The sequence below is a fragment of the Corythoichthys intestinalis genome, chromosome 18, assembly GCF_030265065.1.
Source record: "Corythoichthys intestinalis isolate RoL2023-P3 chromosome 18, ASM3026506v1, whole genome shotgun sequence".
NCBI classification, from domain to species: Eukaryota; Metazoa; Chordata; class Actinopteri; order Syngnathiformes; family Syngnathidae; genus Corythoichthys; species Corythoichthys intestinalis.
In genome coordinates, this window is record NC_080412.1 from 15,378,223 (window position 1) to 15,398,635 (window position 20,413).

General features: G+C 38.1%; 1 protein-coding gene across 2 annotated transcripts in view; it reads left to right on the plus strand.

The window, feature by feature from the left end:
• atp2a3 (ATPase sarcoplasmic/endoplasmic reticulum Ca2+ transporting 3) overlaps window positions 1-20,413 on the plus strand; it is a 117,787-nt gene that overhangs the window by 35,770 nt on the left and 61,604 nt on the right. For both annotated transcript variants that reach the window (XM_057820220.1, XM_057820219.1), the window contains exons 2-3: window positions 6,586-6,603; window positions 6,828-6,910. In XM_057820220.1, coding sequence (XP_057676203.1) covers window positions 6,586-6,603; window positions 6,828-6,910 — 101 coding nt within the window. The remainder of the gene's footprint in view (window positions 1-6,585; window positions 6,604-6,827; window positions 6,911-20,413) is intronic.

Sequence of the window (20,413 nt, forward strand, 5' to 3'; positions counted from 1 at the left end):
GTTTATCACTAGTAGACATCCAATCCATTTGAACTGGGAGGGTGGCAGGGAATGAACTCGCTGCCACCCTCCCATTTCAAACTGATTGAACGTCTATGGCCGTCAGTGGCAGCCAATGCCAGGCAATGAGGTAATTTTGGGCTATTTAAGGTCATTTACCTGTTGATTTTCAGTTACTTCCTGTTGATTTTCGGGTATTTTATGGGTCTCTTCCTGTTTATTTTGAGTTACAGAACAGGAAGTGACCTGGGAATCACTCAAATGAATAGGCAGTGACTCAAACTCAACAGGAAATGACCTGTAAATGCCCTGAAAATCGGCCAGAATGACTGCACGCTCTGGTTTCGAATGAACGAACGTTCCCAGTCTAAATGGATTCGGTGTCATGCACCGTCAATGCAGCCTTAGAGTTAACTGAGACACTATTATGGTGGAAGATTTTAGCAACTTGTTGGTTCCTTTTTATTTTTTATTTTGTTAGACATTGACACCTTTTTAATGCCTGCAATATGAAGCAATTGTCAGAGAATCACAAAATTTGAAAAATAAGGTCTTAATGAAACCTTTTTTTCAAATTTGTAAAAAAGAAAAAAAAAAAAAGTTTAATAAGCGCTCTAATATCTATAACCCTTGCTAAATCCTGTTTTTTTTTCTCTCTCATGGAACCTGCAGATGCATGAGTTGACTTGCATCCATTATTTTTTTTAGGAAAGATATTTCAAAATTCTTAGTCTCAAAACCATGAAATTTTAAGTGTATCAAATGTGATACATTTGGCAAGTAGGGGTTAAAAGGATATCTCGATTCTTGGCAGGAGCATATCAATAACCTTTTGTGATACAAAGTATCACGATATATCACCATTTCGATATTTTGTCACACCCCAATTTATTAGGCTGCATTGTCACTATATTAGCAGTTGAATTGATAAAAAAAAACTGCCAATAATATTGCATATCAGCAATGATTTATTAGACAACATATCGACTGCTAAAATTTGTTATTGCGACAGACCTAATTGTGACTAGTAGAACGCAACAGAAATTGCCTCAAATTTTTTTTTTCCAGACTTCACAGAAAAATAGCCACTTAAAAAATTAGTGATTTTTCTTTTCTAGTTACTTTTTGCCTATAAAAAGTAAAAAAAAAAAAAAAAAAAAAAAAAAACTGAACTGCAAGACAAGGTAACTTTCAAAATGAGGCTTTAGATTTGACTGAAAAAATAGGGATTGCACCGTGATTTAGGTGTGATGAGATTTTACTAGGCAAGGCAAGTCAAATTTATTTATATAGTATAATTCAACACAAGGCAATTCAAAGTGCTTTACATCACATGAAGATCATAAAAATCACATTAAATCAGTAGAATGTAAAAACAAAGACAATCGAAACAGGAGATTTTCCATAAAAATCACATTTAATCACGAATAGAATAAGAGAAAAAAAAATACTACTACTACTCATAATGCTCAAAATCAGCAATGGAGATAAAGCACAAGAGGAATAGAAAGCAAATAGATTGAAATATATAGATAGTTATGGATATGCTGTGCTAAACAACAGCGTTTTTAGCCCTGAGTTAAAGGCGCTAACAGTTTGAGCATACTTCAGACCTTCAGGTAACCTGTTTCAGAAGTGAGGAGCATAATAACTAAATGTTGCCTCACCCTGTTTGGTTCTTGTTCTTGGAACATACAGGAGACCGGTTCCAGATGACCTTAGGGGTCTAGTTGTTTCATAGGAATCTAACAAATCAAGCATGTACAGTGGGGCAAATAAGTATTACTCAACCACCAATTGTGCAAGTTCTCCTACTTGAAAAGATTAGAGAGGCCTGTAATTGTCAACACGGGTAAACCTCAACCACGAGAGACAATGTGGGAAAAAAAACCTCAACCGCGAGAGACAATGTGGGGAAAAAAATAATAAAAACAGAAAATCACATTGTTTGATTTTTTTTAAAGAATTTATTTCCAAATTAGAGTGGAAAATAAATATTTGGTCACCTACAAACAAGCAAGATATCTGTCTGTCAAAGAGGTCTAACTTCTTTTAACAAGGCTCCACTTATTACCTGTATTAATGGCACCTGTTTTAACTCATTATCGGTATAAAAGACACCTGTCCACACTCCACTATGGCCAAGACCAAAGAGCTATCGAAGGACACCAGAGACAAAATTGTAGACCTGCACCATGCTGGGAAGACTGAATCTGCAATAGGTAAAACGCTTGGTGTAAAGAAATCAACTGTGGGAGCAATTATTAGAAAATGAAAAACATACAAGACCACTGATAATCTCCCTCAATCTGGCACTCCATGCAACATCTCACCCTGTGGTGTCAAAATGATAACAAGAACGGTGAGCAAAAATCCCAGAACCACACGGGAGACCTAGTGAATGACCTACAGAGAGCTGGGACCACAGTAACAAAGGCTACTATCAGTAACACAATGCGCTGCCAGGGACTCAAATCCTGCACTGCCAGACGTGTCCCCCTGCTGAAGCCAGTACACGTCCAGGCCCGTCTGCGGTTCACTAGAGAGCATTTGGATAATCCAGAAGAGGACTGGGAGAATGTGTTATGGTCAGATGAAACCAAAATAGAACTTTTTGATAGAAACACAGGTTCTCGTGTTTGGAGGAGAAAGAATACTGAATTGCATCCGAAGAACACCATACCCACTGTGAAACATGGGGGTGGAAACCTCATGCTTTGGGGCTGTTTTTCTGCAAAGGGACCAGGACGACTGATCTGTGAAAAGGAAAGCATGAATGGGGCCATGTATCGAGAGATTTTGAGTGAAAATCTCCTTTCATCAGCAAGGGCATTGAAGATGAGACATGGCTGGGTCTTTCAGCATGACAATGATCACACACAGCCAGGGCAACAAAGGAGTGGCTTCGTAAGAAGCATTTCAAGGTCCTGGAGTGGCCTAGCCAGTCTACAGATCTCAACCCCATAGAAAATCTGTGGAGGGAGTTGAAAGTCCGTGTTGCCCAACGACTGACCCGAAACATCACTGCTCTGGAGGAGATCTGCATAGAGGATTGGGCCAAAATACCAGCAACAGAGTGTGAAAAGCTTGTGAAGAGTTACAGAAAACCTTTGGCCTCCCTTATTACCAACCAAGGGTACATAACAAAGTATTGGAATGAACTTTTGGTATTGACCAAATACTTATTTTCCACCATGATTTGCAAATAAATTCTTTAGGAATAAAACAATGTGATTTTCTGATTTTTTTTTTTCCACATTCTGTCTCTCATGGTCAGGGGCGGACTGGTAATCTGTGGGTTCTGGAGGATCACAGAACGGCCGGTGCCGTGGACGGCCGGCGGCCGCCATTCATTATACATCACTGTTTTTATCCCCTCTATCCTCTGATTATCTACAGTTCACATCCAATCCGACAGGTGGCAGCAATGCGCCTGGCTGTTGACTGCCAATCTGATAGACTAGGAACGAAGAAAGCACAGAGTAGCCTTCATTGGTTCCTTCCTTGTGGAAGCAAAATAGCGACGAGCGTTAATGCACAATATGGATGGTGGTGGCAAAAAACAGAAAAGAGCAGGATGGCGCGGAGAAGGTTAGGGAGAAAAAAATTAAACTGGAGAGTGAAGCATTAAAATGTCATAAGTCGACAAATATTTTCGCAAGCAGCAGTCTGGCTGCAACGGCCACGTCGGATAACAACAGCCCAGCTCCCGGCAATGGTGAGAGGGAGCGGCAGCCGCTCTGACGTGCAGCCGGTGCAGGGAGAGAGAAAAGAAGAGGGAAGTAAGCTGGAGGAAGTTCCCCAGACAAGCGCAGGGCAAGTAAATTGGGATGAAGAGGGTTACTTGCTCGGTATACTGGCAATTGTTATCCACCAGGTAGCTACATTTTAAATGAAATAAATGACAATTAAAGGGTTAGTGCCAGCTAATCGATGTACCCGTTTGCAATCGTGTCAAGTTACAGTATGCTCGTCCTACTATCCCACTCTTAAGAAAAAATATTTTAGCCGTAAAACAATGTATGCACACGCAGCATAGCAATATTAATTCAGAAGAAATATAACAAAATATTAATAAAATGAATAGTTTTACTTTAAAGTTTAGGTAGTTAAACTGATATGATATACAATATATTTTTAATCATTTATATATCGTTTTGTTGTCTGGTTAATACTTTCCAATGAAGGTTATGTATACAGGATTTGTCTTGAAATGTTTATTGTATTTTCATTGAAATTGATTATTTGTATGGCAGGGGTCTCCAAACCGGTCCTCAATGGCCGCTGTGGGGCCTGGGTTTTGTTTCAACCGATCGAGTACAGACAGTTTAACCAATGACGTTTCTGCTAAAACAAGCAGCACCTGACTGCAATCAACTGATTCCACTTGTAAGACACCAGATCGGTGCAGAGGTGTTGTCTTGTTTTGTTAGAATGAAATAGAATGAAATCCTGTGCCCGCCGCAGCCCTATGTGGAATAGTTTGGAGACCACTGAATTATGGCATAAACAATGAAGTCATTTTATAGACAGAGATATATAGAGATATATTATAATCAATTGGATACCTAAAACTTGCTTTGAAAAATAAATTCTTTAATTTGTTTATTCAGGTTGATCATAGAGCTAGTACAGAAAATGAATCCAACTCCAGTTCAGACTTGCAGTACTTTGAGCGCCCCAAGTCAGACAGTCACAGTCTAGACACATTTTCTTAATTTTTCTCTGTAAGTGCACGAAATTGATGCATTTTACAATAAAATGTAAAAAAAAAAAAAAAAAAAATTCTCCCCGGGGGGACATGCTCCCGGACCCCCCTAGGGGTTCTGTGTTTCCTTTCGTAAAGCGATTCTTGTGGGCTGGGCTGAGTCAAAGTCCAGGGCTGCTTTTTAGTCCCAGTCCGCCCCTGCTCATGGTTGAGGTTTACTCATGTTGACAATTACCGGCCTCTCTAATATTTTCAAGTGGGAGAACTTGCACAATTAGTGGTTGACTAAATACTTATTTGGCCCACTGTATTTTGGTCCAAGGCCATTAAGTGTTTTGTAGACGAGCAGTAGTATTTTATAGTCTATCCTTTGACTCACTGGAAGTCAGTGTAACGATTTCAAACCGGTGTAATGTGGTCCAGTTTCCTTGTATTTGTGAGGACTCTGGCTGCAGCATTCTGTACTAGCTGCAGCTTCCTGACTGATTTTTTAATCAAGACCTGTAAATATACCGTTGCAATAGTCCAATCTGCTGAAAATGAATGCATGCATAAGTTTTTCCATGTCTTGAGTCAGAAGCCCCTTAATTAGGCTATATATTTTTAGGTGGTATTAAGCAGATTTAGTGACCGACTTTAGATGGCTATCAAATTTTAGGTCTGAGTCAATAATTACGCCAAGATTTCTGACTTGATTTGTAGCTTTAAGTGACATTGTACTAAGGTGCCTGCTTATCTTTGACCTTTCCTTTTTTGGCCAGAAAATGAGCAATTCTGGCACATCCATTCATTGATTGGATGAATGCATTTACTCAGGGAGACTAAGGGACTAGAATCATGTGGGAACACAGAAATGTAAAGCTATGTGTTATCTGTATAGGTGTGATAGGAGATGCCCTACTGTTCCATAATTTGAGCTAGGGGAAGCATATAGATGTTAAATAAGAGTGGTCCAAGAATTGACCCTTGAGGGACTCCACACGTGAATTTGGTTCGTTCTGACTGATGGTTTCCGATTAACACAAAGAAATCCCTATCATGTAAATAAGACGTGAACCACTGAAGAACAGTATCAGTAAGCTGTACTCACTGTTCCAATCTGCTAAGTAGTATGTTGTGATCAACCATGTTGAATGTTGTGCTGAGATCCAATGGTAAAAACTAAATGCATATTCTTGGTAAGACTCTGATTTTTGTTTTTGCAGTGTTCTTACTCTGTAAATACAGTTTGGACACTGTCAAAGGATGAATAAAACATTTGAGTGGAAAAGAAGCCTTAGTGCATCTTTATTTACACAGTGTGTTTCATAACTCAATGGACTTTGCATGATTTGAATTTAAATACATTTTGGGAGAAAAGTTGGGAAAAAAAATTCTAGTGGACAATTATTCGCGGACCCCGCCACACTTTCACAGGCTCCACAAGACGATCATCTGGTATGTGCGTTTGTGTTTGGAGCGCAGTGGTGTGGTTTTTTGCACTGGCCCGTCCACACAACCAGCCAAGCAGCTGGTGTAGATATTTTAACACTTAAACACTATATAATAAAAATGCATAAAAACTATAGAATTTTTTTTTTTTTTTTTTTCAAATGATCAAAAACTCGCTGAACTCATTTCCTGCCACTGACCGCGCTAGACGTCCAATCCATTTTGAGTGAAAGGCAATTGAACGTTACTGGCAATGATGCAAAAAGTAAGCATCCATTGGACGTCTATCGTTGTCAATGGCAGGCAATGACTTAACGCGGTTACCGTCAGCAATCCGTCAGCTCTAAAGAAGACTTTGTTAATCAAAATATTAACTTTTGCTTGTTTTCTTTGTTCCCCTCCAACTATTCAATTCCTCTACAACCGTTGTGGCGTGACATCTACAGAGCTCCCTGCTGAAGAAGGTAAATATTGATTTTTCCAGGGAGGCCTTTATCCTCCTTCTTTTGCATGATTAAATGTCTAGAGCGAATTCTTTTTTTGAGACCAAGGGATTAACTGGGCTATCTAGCCCATACAGATGGAAACACTACTAACTAATGAATATTGTTATTATTTGTTGCACTGTTAAAACTTTGAAATATTGACGCGCTACAGAAATGTGTGTATTTGTGTTTGCATCGAATAGGAAAGTCCCTGTGGGAACTGGTGTGGGAACAGTTTGAAAATCTTCTAGTCCGGATCCTGCTTCTTGCAGCCTGCGTCTCTTTTGTAAGTAACACCCAGCTGAGCTTCGATGTTGGGTTGTGACAATATATTGATATGGTGATATACAGTATAGACCGGTATGAAAAGATATCATTTTTTATATTCCAAATTTTTACAGTTAACCCTTAAACACCTAAGCCTATTTTGTCCGAATTTGCATGCCTTTGATGTTGCCTTTATATTTCAAACAAAAATTGTTTACAATGGCCTAATTTGGTCCTTTTTTCAGGACACTATAACCTTCATATCAAAACTGTTGTTTTCTTCACTGACCAATTATAATCAATATTTTGGACCCAAATGGACAAAAAAAAAATTAATAAATCAACATTTTGTCAAAATTTGGAATATTGATGTCCCATTCACTACTAAACATGCTCAACGAAACGATTTGAAGCGTGATAATATTTGTTCAACTTGTTAGAATAAACATTCGACAGAAAAAAAAATGAGACTGAATAGTTTTATATTTAATAATTCAACAAAAACAGCAGGTATGGTCATAGGCGTTTTTGTCCTTTCTTTATGCTATGGTCAAAAAAGGTTATATACAGTGCAATTCTGTCAGATAATGCTCAATTTCTCCCAGAAAATGCAATTACAAATGCTTTGGTGGTAATATCTTCATTTATTTTGGTTGCAATGAAAAAACACATAAGAGAATTAGAAAAAAAAAAGAAAGAAAAAAAAAATCATTATCAATTTACACAAAACTCCCAAAATGGGCCGGACAAAAGCATTGGCGCCCTCAGCCTAATACTTTGTAGCACAACCTTTAGACAAAATAACTGCGAACAACCGCTTCCGGTATCCATCAATGAGTTTCTTACAATGCTCTGCTGGAAATTTAGACCATTCTTCTTTGTCCAACTGCTCCATGTCTCTGAGATTTGAAGGGTGCCTTCTCCAAACTGGCATTTTCAGATCTCTTCACAGGTGTTTTATGTTATGTTTTCAGGTCTGGGCTCATTGCTGACCACTTTAGAAGTCTCCAGTGCTTTCTCTTAAACCATTTTCTAGTTCTTTTTTAAGTTTGTTTTGTGTCATTGTCCTACTGGAAGGCCCATGACCTCTGAGAGAGACCCAGCTTTCTTACACAGGGTCCTACATTATGCTGCAAAATTAGTTTGTAGTCTTCAAACTTCATAATGGCATGCACGCGGTCAAGCAGTCCAGTGCCAGAAGTAGCAAAGCAACCCCAAAACATCAGGAAACCTCTGCCATGTTTGACTGTGGGCACCGTGTTCCTTTCTTTGAAGGCCTCGTTTTTTTCCCCTGTAAACTCGTATGTTGATGCCTTTTACCAAAAAGCTCTTCTTATGTCTCATCTGACCAGAGAACATTCTTCCAAAACGTTTTTGGCTTTCTCAGGTAAGTTTTGTCAAACTCCAGCCTGGCTTTTTTATGTCTCTGGGTCAGAAGTGGGGTCTTCCTGGGTATCCTACCTTAGAGTCCCTTTTCATTCAGAGGCCAACGGATAGTACGGGTTGACACTGTTGTACCCTTGAATTGCAGGACAGCTTGAACTTGTTTGGTTGTTAGTCGAGGTTCTTTATCCACCATCCGCACAATCTTTCGTTGAAATCTCTCGTCAATTTTTCCTTTACGTCCACATTTAGGGAGGTTAGCCACAGTGCCATGGGCTTTACACTTATTGATGACACTGCACACGGTAGACACCGGAACATTCAGGTCTTTGGAGATGGACTTGTAGCCTTGAGATTGCCTATGCTTCTTCACAATTTTTCATCTCAAGTCCTCAGACTGTTCTTTGGTCTTCTTTCTTTTCTCCATGCTCAATGTGGTACACACAAGGACACAGGAAAGAGGTTGAGTCAACTTTAATCCATTTTAACTGGGTGTAAGTGTGATTTAGTTATTGCCACCACCTGTTATGTGCCACAGGTAAGTAACAGGTGCTGTTATTTACATAAATTCGAGAAGCATCACATGATTTTTCAAAGGGTGCCAATACTTTTGTCCAGCCCATTTTTGGAATTTTGTGTAAAATGATAATGATGTGAGATTTTTTTTTTTCCATTCTCTTTTGTTCTGTTTTTTCATTGCAAGCAAAATAAATGAAGATATTACTACCAAATCATTTGTAATTGCAATCATTGTCCGGGAGAAATTGAGCATTGTCTGACAGAATTGCAGGGGTGCCAATACTATTGGCCTGCACTGTACAGGAGACCAACAGTGCAAAATAGTGAATATATATATATATATAAATATAATATATACTGTATATACTGTATAGAACTACGGTACTTACAAAAAAAAGTGTTACTTTTCCTCTAAATGTGCAAAACAGGCCATAAAATGAAAACTATATACATTTTTTAGTCTTTGATTCCTCAGAGGCCTTTGTGGAACTGCCAGTGGCATTTCCTCTCTGGCTGGAAACACAGGCCCACATTGCATATCTCACACATCCAGGCAATGCTCCTTTGACAGAGTTTGGGGCGTTGGCACCTTATCCTGGCTGTCTGCGATTTCTGTCTATTACCACACTGGAATCTCCATCTCCACAGCCCTCTCCAGGACATAGGTCACTTGAGGAAGAAAACGAGTACTTATTTTATTGTCATTTCATAGCACATACACAGTATATCTGTTCTTCATAGCAGAGTAGTAGTAGTCACAAATGCTGTATAGTACCAGCAATGTATGGATTACTGCACATACATGAACAGAATAATATTTTTTAATATACTTTTAAACAAGACTTTGACAATGTTCCATTGTTCAAAAATGGTTACTAAGCGAACAAGGCTTGCATCAGACATAGTAGACTACCATGCGCACATTTGCGCATTTACTCTGTACTGTGTATTGTACTCTAAGTCAACACACAATACAAACATGTTTTATAAATAAAGTACCGTGCACAAGTAAAAATGAGCTTGAGAAAAGTACAGAGAGAGGTTCAATTACAGAGAAACAATCGAAACCTTTCACATCAAAAGTTGCGCCATTGCTCTAAAACTCTTCTCTAAACCTCTGTGGAGGTTTTATTGTCCTGGAAGACCGTCTTGGTGGCATTTTTTTGCAAAAGAAAATCGCAGTTTTTTACTTCTCCCCTGACTTTTCTGTGTGCGTAAATTCGCCACTGCCAGCATGTCAGGGAATAAAGGAGCTGATTCGCTTGTTTCCTGGTGGTAGGAGAGTGAGTTTGCAGCAATGATACCCATTTGGTTGTCAAGCGCAACCTCTCAGCTTTGAGGAACCGTTGAATTTTTTTTTCAATTGCACAAACCGTTCAGGAGGTACGGTAGTTCAAAGTACGCATGCGTAAATGTGTCGTCGCCGACACATCCGTCGTGAAAGGGTTAACCAACATCTTCCACTAGAATAGTGTCTGTGTTAAGTCAATGGCTACCATTGATCAGGCATGAAAATCACTCTTTCGGCGAAATTCACCGTTTTGAAGTAAAAAAGGGTGACCTATATGAATTGTGCAGATCCGAGGAGAAAATTTTTAAAGGGGGGGTCGTAATTCCATCTAACTAACTAACGACATGTTTTACTGATGTTGCTAAGCCTGTCGCGGTATGCAATGAGTCCATTTCGCCGCAAGGTAAATAAAAATGAGGGCGATAATTTTCACAGCTGCGTTTTATTCCTGTGTGCGTGCGTGCGTGCATGCATGTATACACATGTATATGAAACGCTGTAAACGTTAGCATTGCTACATTGAGACTAATGGAGAAAAAAGACAACCTACTTTAGCCTGCTATAAAACATTGGCAGTCTTCTCCAAAACGCAAACTTGCGGTTAAAAGGTAACACTTCAAACAATAAAAATTGCTGGTTAACAGCATTTGCAAACGAAATAATGAATAGGAAAAAAAAAATCTGAGTGACACCACAAGCAATGACGTAAGTGCTTTTTTGCGGCGTGTGAAGCGGTATAGCGAACGTATTTCAAAATAAAAGCACGTCACGTTCATATAAATAACAATTTCTGGGGTTAATCCCCCATACTTCAGAATTAATACTATTATATGTAAATACTATAATACTACAGAATTCAGATTCTACACTAAGAATAGCTTTAAAATGACACCCTTTTTGAAAAATATGATTGGCAATGAATATTATAATTACCGTAATTTCCTGAATATAACGCGCACTTTTTTTCCCAAAATTTACTCGTAAAATCATGGGTGCGCGTTATTCACAGGTACAGGGACGGAGACAGAAAAAATTCATCATGATTCATGTTCCATTGTAAGCATGGACCAGCACAATATTACCTAATCCGAACAACAGTGAAATAATAATCAAGTTTCATGTGGTAAATAATTGTTTTCATGATATTTTTCACATCTAATAAAATTAAAATGTTTTTTTGTACTATTCGTTTATTATTTACCGGTACATTTTTCTAACCTTTGCGTTGCAACATGCCGGCCGGCACACGTTGTCTTGAAGAGAACGTGTACGGCGATCAGTTTCGTATAAATGTTGACCGTGTGGCGAGCTAGGACAGGAGTCTGAGGAAGAGTGTCGAACCACTGAGCAAAGCTGCGTTGTTTTAGTTACATTGAAACTCACAAAGTAACAACATATGTCTTGCACGCAAATCGCGGGACATTTGTTTACTTCTGGCTGTTCCCTTAACTAAACTCTTCCCCCCGGGAACTACACAACTTGCCAACATTAGTTCCGCTGGTGAATTCTGGTAAAACTCGCTACAACTCCTTACTTTGTGAAAATTATTATCGTATACTGTGAGCAATTTTACCCCAGAAAATTAATATTCTATTTTTTTTTTTTTAATTTTGACAAAAGGATTAAAAAATGCTGCAACCACGTATTTTATAAAAGTTCAAGACACAAGACTCATATTTATTGGTGCTAAAATTAGGGTGCGCTTTATACACGGGTACAAGAATTTTCCCTAGATTTTACAGGTAAAGTAGGGGTGCGCGTCATACACGGATGCGCCTTATATTCGGGAAATTACGGTTTTATAATACTATTATATATAGCAGTACCGGTATACTATAATAATAATAATGCTAGATCATTTTTCTAAGAATTGTTTTGAATAATGTTGGAAAGGCGAAGTCAGTGTTCTGAATCTGTTAACATTCCATTCTTTTGCAGTTGTAAATGCTATCAACATTTGACCTCATTGTTTATGTGCGATTTAATTGTTATTTACATGTTTATGTGTACTTTAATAAATAATGTAAGTGTTCCAAAATATTTGTAAATTAATATAAAAAAAAAAGAAATTCATTGCTAAATTAGTAAAAAAAAAAATATATATATATATATATATATATATATATATATTTTTTTTTTTTTTTTTTTTTTTTTTGTCGCCTAATCGTACAAATAGTCTGCTGACTGATCGGGAGAAAATTAGTTGTTTGGGACAGACCTACCAGAACATATTTCCTCCACACCCTTCTCACCTTTTTAACCCCTGACCCAATTACATGCCTGATTTATGGTGGTAGACATCCATTTTGACCTCAAAATGAATTGGACGTCTAGCACCGCCAATGGCACTCAAACATGACCCTTAAAAGCCAGTCCTCCCAATTGAAATGAATTGGACGTCTATTGTCATCAATGGCAAGCAATGAGTTAAAAAACACACGCTGAAGTAGTATACTGTAGCGTTTGTTTACAGAAATGTTGCACTGAAATATTCTGCTAGTCTGTTAGAAGGACAAAAAGTTTTTGACAGATTGTCAGCGACCATACAAAAAATAAACATAGATTGATTTCCAGAGGTTCCCACCCAAGCTTGATTCTCGTTAGAGAGACACGGTCACTTAGTTACTGCTCTGTTTTCATGTGGAAGAGTACATATGAAAGTCTTTTCCATCCCGTGTTGATATAGTTTTAGTCATGGGAATTTAGAGGAACACACTTGGGAACATAACCATCCAACAAAACTCCCTTCACTTCCAGTAAGGTCACAATTTAAAACGTAAGAGAGGCGTCGAGCGGGGAATCCAGAATATACATTCAACTTTTTTTTCCCATCTATTACAGCAAGTCTCCGGTGTTTTGGAACGGAATTGCTTTTTCTATTTCTGAAATGGAGAGAATTGCTTTAAAAATGGATATGGCACAATTTGCCCTGTCAAAGGGCTTCAAGTGCAGACGTGGGTTGGAAAAGAGCACTTTTACACATGTACTATTCGATGAAGTTTTCTCTGTAAATATGGTGGTTAAAGTGGAAGAGCTAACACAAGCAGTGTAATTATCAATATCAATACTGTCCATGACGTCTTCTGTTTACTTAAACTATTTGCACATCAAGTAGAGGCTCAAAGCAAACGTAATCCTCCCACTTTGCGTGACACCAGCAAATTTAACAGACTTGTCATTTGTGTGTTTGAGAATATTTTATGATCTTTTGAATGTCTCTTATCCTTTATATGGTAATTTAAGCAGGGTGCCAAACTATTCACTCTATGGCCTTTTAGATCTCTGATATTCTGTGGTGAAAATACTACAATTGCACCAATACCATTTTTGGGCCCCGATACCTGGCTGTGCAGTCTCGGCCCATACCGATACCACTTCCTTTGAAATATATATATGGCGGAAAACACAGACAAGACTGAAAAAGCAGTTTCTGCTCTTGCACTCCTCTTTAAAAGAAACTGCTGTATTTTAAGCCAAAACAACTGTTGTGTTTGATAAGATAATATGTCTATATGCTGCCATAGCAGATTCATGCTGCATTAAGCCTCCGAACTATTTTTAATTTGTTTGTTTTACCCTGGAAACCTCCGTTTACAGATGTTGCGCAACCGCTTTTGTTTCAACCCAGCCATAGAACGAAGGTAATTAATTATATTTATTATTCAAAATGTCTGTCGTTTTTAGCATAGAATCATTAATTGATGTCTAATCTTTCATTTAAAAAAAAAAACTTCACTCGCATATTTTAAACTTTTAAACAAATGACGTCACAGTGAAAAAAATGGTGTCTGTAAAAAAGGCACGGATATCTACCTCATAACTATCGCTTAATTATATAATTTTTTGTTAATGTTGCATTTTTTCCGATATGTTAGATGATAAATAATCGATCCAAACAAAGAAAAATTGAAAAAAAAAGTTTCAAGGGGTAAATATATGTTAAAAAAAAAAAAAAAAAAAAAAAAAAAAAAAAATCGCGACCACTCCTTGATGTCTGCGATTTCTGCATCGCGACCCTTGTTATATTACCATGTTTCAGCCATAAAATCCCCCAAAAATCCAGCTGTGGCCATTCACAGCAGTGTGTTGACACTCAGTGATACATGCTACATGGAGTTTTTGGATCGAAACAAGGTAAGTACGCGATAATATCTTGGTAAAGTCATGGCATCTGTAATTCTGCTCTCGCGTGCTCTCACCTCCTAAATGGGTTTCACTGTTTAAAAAATGTTTTGTTTTTTTTAAATGCCCTCCAGTTAAAAAATTTTCTTCCCCCAGTAAATTGAGATTTTAAGCTTTCCAATGATGATTCACACATGCATATCGGACAATTTTGAAATCTGGCCAAATTGGCGTCTCAGAGCGGAACTTCAAGTCACCTGAGTGTTTTCCGCCATATGTAAATGAAGAGCTACATACTTGGATGTGAAATCCTTGCTATCGTGGCTTTGTCAGGCTGCTGCTTACCAGTGTGAATCAGGAAAAAGACTAATAAAAAGTGAATCCAGTAGAACTTTTTATTGCATACCTGGTATGGGTGACAATATTTACGGTAAATAAACCTTTGGCTCTCTGAGACCAAACTAGTGCTAAATTCATGAAATTAAATCATGTATAATACTAGCCCAACAGTAAGAAAGTAAAAATACAATGAATGAACTGAATAAACTTTTTTAGGCCTAATTTTTATGCTTTCAAAGACCAAACAATGCAACTTTCATGAAATTATAAGTAATAATAATTGACCACAGCAGTCTCTCTATTAGCCTCCCTCTTTGAGCACCAGCAGTAACATAACTCAACTCCATCTATAGCTACACACGAATGCAAATAGCAAACGAGCGAGACTCGCTCTCTGACACACACACACACACACACTTAGCCGCTTAGCTTAATTTGCTTAGTTCTACAGCAGTTTTGAAACTGGTCTCAAATTACTGCGGCATTTCTTTCGGTAAAAGACAATACAAGTAAAGTAAACGAAGTGAACTGACCAGGGATTGTTGCTCCAGTCCAGCCTCCTTCCTCTGGATAGCAGTCCTGCTGTTGCAGCCTCAAACTCGTTGTGTTCGTTCACATGTTTCGTCTTCAAATGTTTTATCAGGTTTGAAGTATTGAAACTGGCCGATTAAACTCTACCTCTTGAAACTTTCAGGCCACAAATCTTGCATGCAGCCATTGTACTTGACGGAGATCTTTCTATGCTGAAATACAGTGTATCACAAAAGTGAGTACACCCCTCGCGTTTCTGCAGATATTTAAATCTTTTCATGGGACAACACTGACAAAATGACACTTTGACACAATGAAAAGTAGTCTGTATGCAGCTTATATAATAGTTATTTTCCCCTCTAAATAACTAGAAATATAGTCATTAATATCTAAAACCCTGGCAACAAAAGTGAGTAGACCCCTTAGAAACTACGTACATCCCTAAATGTCCAAATTGAGTACTGCTTGTCACAGAAAGCCGGTGGGCTTTCTTGTGTACCGTCTTCAGAAGAGGCTTCCTCCTGGGGTGACAGCCATGCACACCAATTTGATGTAGAGTGCGGTGTATGGTCTGAGCACTAACAGGCTGACCCCCACCTCTTCAATCTCTGCAGCAATGCTGACAGCATTCCTGTAATGAGTCACATGACATTTTGCAGTACTCAATTTAGACATTTAGGGATGTACATAGTTTATAAGGGGTGTACTCAGTTTTGTTGCCAGGGGTTTAGATATTAACGGCTATATTTTGAGTTATTTGAGGGGAAAATAAATTAACTCTATTATATAAGCTGCACACAGACTCCTTTCATTGTGTCAAAGTGTCATCCCATCAAAAGGTATAATTTATACATCTGCAGAAATGCGAGGGGTGTACTCACTTTTGTGATACAATGTACCTCTAATTACCAATGTTTCTACTAGGGCTGCAGCTATCGATTATTTTAGTAGTCGATTAATCGATGAGCCATTAGTTCGAATAATCGAGTAATCGGATAAGGAACATGAAAAATTAAATTACCTGAGCTGAGCCTTAAACGGTATAAAAAAATAAAGGAGGATCTATGTACAACAAAAGAACAATTGGCTAACTTAGATAACAAAAGTCCGCGAGTTCAAATTCTTTAAAATGCTAACTTTTTAACAATGATGCACAACTAGACGTGCCGATTATTGGTGTCAAGATATACAGTGGTATGAAAACATCAGTTTCAAAACCGCAATTTTTTTTGTTATACCGTCAAGAATTTTCAACAGAAAAAGCTCTTTCTTTAAAGCACTAATGTGAAGTAACGTTGGCCAACCATGTTTTTGAATAATATCAATGGCTAAACAATTATAAGCATATTTTCATTTTTTTTTTTTTTAACACAACCCTTCCAGATTGTTTGTTTAACCCATAGCAACGCCCTTGACAACGAAAATGCTTTTCTTCGGCAATCTTCGGCAATTACGTCACACCGGGAAGTGCGAGAAAGTCCGCCATAGAAGAGTATTGTTTGTTGCATTGCTTCTCGGTAAGATGCCACGGCGGTGTGTGGTGATGTTTTGTTCTCACTCAAACGAAAAGTTGTATGAGTGGCCAAAGGATAGCAGGGCACGTAAATGGACATCTTTCGTTTGCACAAAGCGAATGAATTTCACGCCATCATCGAGTAGTGTTCTCTGCTGCAAACACTTCGAAGATGCCTGCTTCCTTAACCGGTCTGCTTATGATCAAGGATTTGCCAAAAAGTAAGTATGATTTTTGGATAGATGACTGATGACTTTGTCAAAGCAGAGCTGCCAACTGTTGTGGAATGTACAGTAGAAGCTAGCGACGTTAGCCGAAAGCCAACTCGTGGCAATAGTCGTGGCATAGTTGTTGTTGTGTCCGCTAGTGTTACGTCCCAAGGACGGCTCAGGAAGGGCGTAACATAAAACGAGCCACACAATTTCACAAGTGGGCACAAAATTTACACAACAAACTCGCAATGAATATGGTAAATGGTGTTATACTTATATAGCGCTTTTCCACCTTTCAAGGCAATATGTACAAAATGTAGATGAAGCGCGGCTTCAGGGTAAGCCCAGGCAAACAAAAGGAATCTACACTTGAACCCCAACCGTTAACTAAACTCTGATCATGAAAAAGAATGAAGAAAAGACAGCCACTAACCTAGCTTCTTACGCTAAACAAAACAGGAGAAAACGGGTTGAACAGAAATGGCGACTTACCCCTTCTTGCTTCAGTGCTGTTATTTACAGTGGTGAACAAAAACGATCCAATAACGAATAAACAAAATACCTCACCGAAAAAGCGGGAGTGTATCAGACTAGCGATCAAATGGCGAGCTAACAGCTGCACAATGCTGTCAAATGTGAACGTTGACAGCGCAAGTCCCGCAGTGAATCATGGGAAATGTAGTCTCGGGACAACACTGAAGTGGTGCTTTGTAATCTGTTCGCTTGTGTGAAAAAACTACATTTCCTCACGCCATTAGACGCCACTTCCTGCCGATAGCCCCAGGAGGTAGTAGTAGCTGGAAGTACGAGGCGAGGCGGAGATGAGCGACAAGCAAAACTTTGCGGTCGAATGTGGCGGCAGTCCGCTATTATTTTGTTTTCTTATTGTTGCCACAATAAAGTGGAAAAAGCCATCAACGACTCATCTCCTTCTCCCCCCCAACGTTTTTATATTACTATTTTATATGCATGAGCGCTGCCGGAGCTGCCAAAATGAACATGCAGTCTGATTATTATTTTTTTTAAACAATGTCATCAGATAGACAAAAACATAAAATTATGTGCAAATGCCTGCATCTTCAAATCATGAAAATAATAACAGCCTATATCTTACCAATCTTGTAATCTCGATGGGTCTTGTCTCCATTCGATGTCAGGTAGTCTGGGCACATTGTTTGCATCTTGATTAGCGTCTGGCTAATACATGTACGATCCAACATAAAATTCCAACCTCCTCCTCCTATTCCTCCAACTCTTCAAAAACTTGGGTCTCCTCACTTGCGCTTGATCTATCACTTATATCGCTGTTTGAAGCATTGTTTGAAGGGCTTTGTAGGGCGGCCGTATGGAGCGCTCCCATCGCTGTTCTCGGTGTGACGTATCACTTCCGGGTTCGTCCCCTTTCAGGCTCAAACTTCGGAAACGCGATTATTTTGTCAAATATACAACATATAAATTATTTTTTCATGCTTTATTTGTTGAATAACGTTTATTTACTTTAATTCTGGACCTATTTGGCATTTTATAAAATTACTTCACATTAGTGCTTTAAATATGGCGAGCGCTAATTTCCTTACTGACTAGCCTCATAGTTAGCAATATTTGTGTAAAATAAATGCTACCTGTACTTTTTTTTTTGCTTTTAACCAAGAATCGAGACCGTTTTACGTCCATATCGCTAAAGAAATCAGGGATTTAAGCATTTATTCACAAGAATTTTCAACGGAAAAAGCTCTTTGTCTATGTTTCCTCTCGGTCAGCTTTGTCTCGTCAATACATTATAAGGTCTATGAAATGCACCCTGCAGGGTGCGCTTAGAGCGGACCGAGACCCACGATTTTTGAGGGAACCAGAGTTTGTTTGTTTGGAGCATTCACATTTACAAATTGAAGCGGACTATCTGAGAAAAAGAACTCTGGTCCATTTAAAACGGACCAAACAGTGCTAGTCTGAAAGCGACCGAAGTTAATGGGAGGTTGTGTTAAGAGAATAATGGCCATTCTGTCAAATACATAAACATGAATTGTGTCAATTCTTGTCGTAATATGTTGCAATGTGAATTGTTTTCATTGTAATGTGAATTGTAATTAATTATTTTAAAGTATAGATTTGAACTTTCTATCTAAAGGTGTCAATAGGATTTAATGGGGAGATTTTAGTCAAAATAATGACCGCCAAAGGAGGTTTTGTTTCTGGGGATGAGAGTCTATGGGTATTATATACATAACAGGCCAAAAGTTTGGACACCCCTTTTTCAATGCAACACAAATAAAGGTCCCAACCCCATTGATAAAGCAATAAATTTCACAAATTAACCCTGAAAAGGCGTACCTGTGAAGCCAAAACCCATTTTAGGTGACTGCCTCTTGAGACCTCTCAATAGGATGGCGCAAAAAAATAATCAGAGCGAAGAGTGGCTACTTTAAATATACTAGAATATTATACATGTTTTTAGTTATTTCAGCTTTTTTAGCTAAGTACATAATTCCACACGCATTCATTCATAGCTTTATTACCTTCAGTGAGAATTTACAATGTAAATAGTCATGAAAATAAAGAAAACGCACGTATAACATGGTGTGTCCACTTTTGGCTTGTACTGCATATATACGGAATTCAATGGGTATTTTTGTGGGTTGATCTTTAATTTGACTGACACTCAAATGGGGAGGTTTTTTTTATTTTTATTTTTATTTTTTTTAACCATTGGGTCAAAGTACTACAAAGAGTGCAATTCATGATTTCTTTTGTGTGTGTGTCTTACCCCAACCCTTTTTTTTTTTTAAGAACAAGCCAAAGAACTTTTTTTTTTTTCTTCACCAAAAAAGCACTTGTTTATATAGTTGGACAAATAATAGGGAGGTGCTCCAGCAGAGACACCAAACTTTTTGTATGTAAGCAATTCAAAAAGCCACCTTTCAATAATATATCTCCTTTAAGGTCAAACGACAGGCAAATCAACTGCAGTTTCAACTCTGTTTATATTGCGAATTGGGCTTGTGTATTCTAAAGGGTTGTTGAACGTGTGTAAACCGTTTAATATATTTCTAAAAGGTTCTTAGTGAGAACACTAACATTGTCGCCATCCAATCTCTCTGTCATTAGCCCCTAAATGAAGCAAAAGGATGTGCTATTGAACAGGCTCAGGGTGTCATGACACACTCTGTCCTATTCAGAACTTCATCAACCAATGACAAGCCGCTACATTTCATCTCTCCTCACTTGCAGTTCCTATCTAATAACAGTTCACCCTTTGAAAAATAAAACTGTACAGCAGACAATTGGGTTGGGTTCTTAAGGGACTCATGAAAAAAAGAAATAGTGTGCAATGATTATGTTTAACTCATTGGCTGCCACTGAAAGCGGTAGACGTGCAATCTATTTAAACATGGAGGGTTGGCAGCGATCATTTCGTCTTTAAAAAAAAATTTAAATAGATAAAAAGAGAATATTTACTTTTTTGTTTTTATTTAAAGTATACATATTTTAACTAACATTTTAAAATAAGTTAAAAAGAATATTTACTTTCTTTTTTTTGTGTGTGTGTTTTTTTTTTAAATGAAATTAATCAAGCTATGGACCGAATACGGAAAACAAAATTGGACCCCAAAG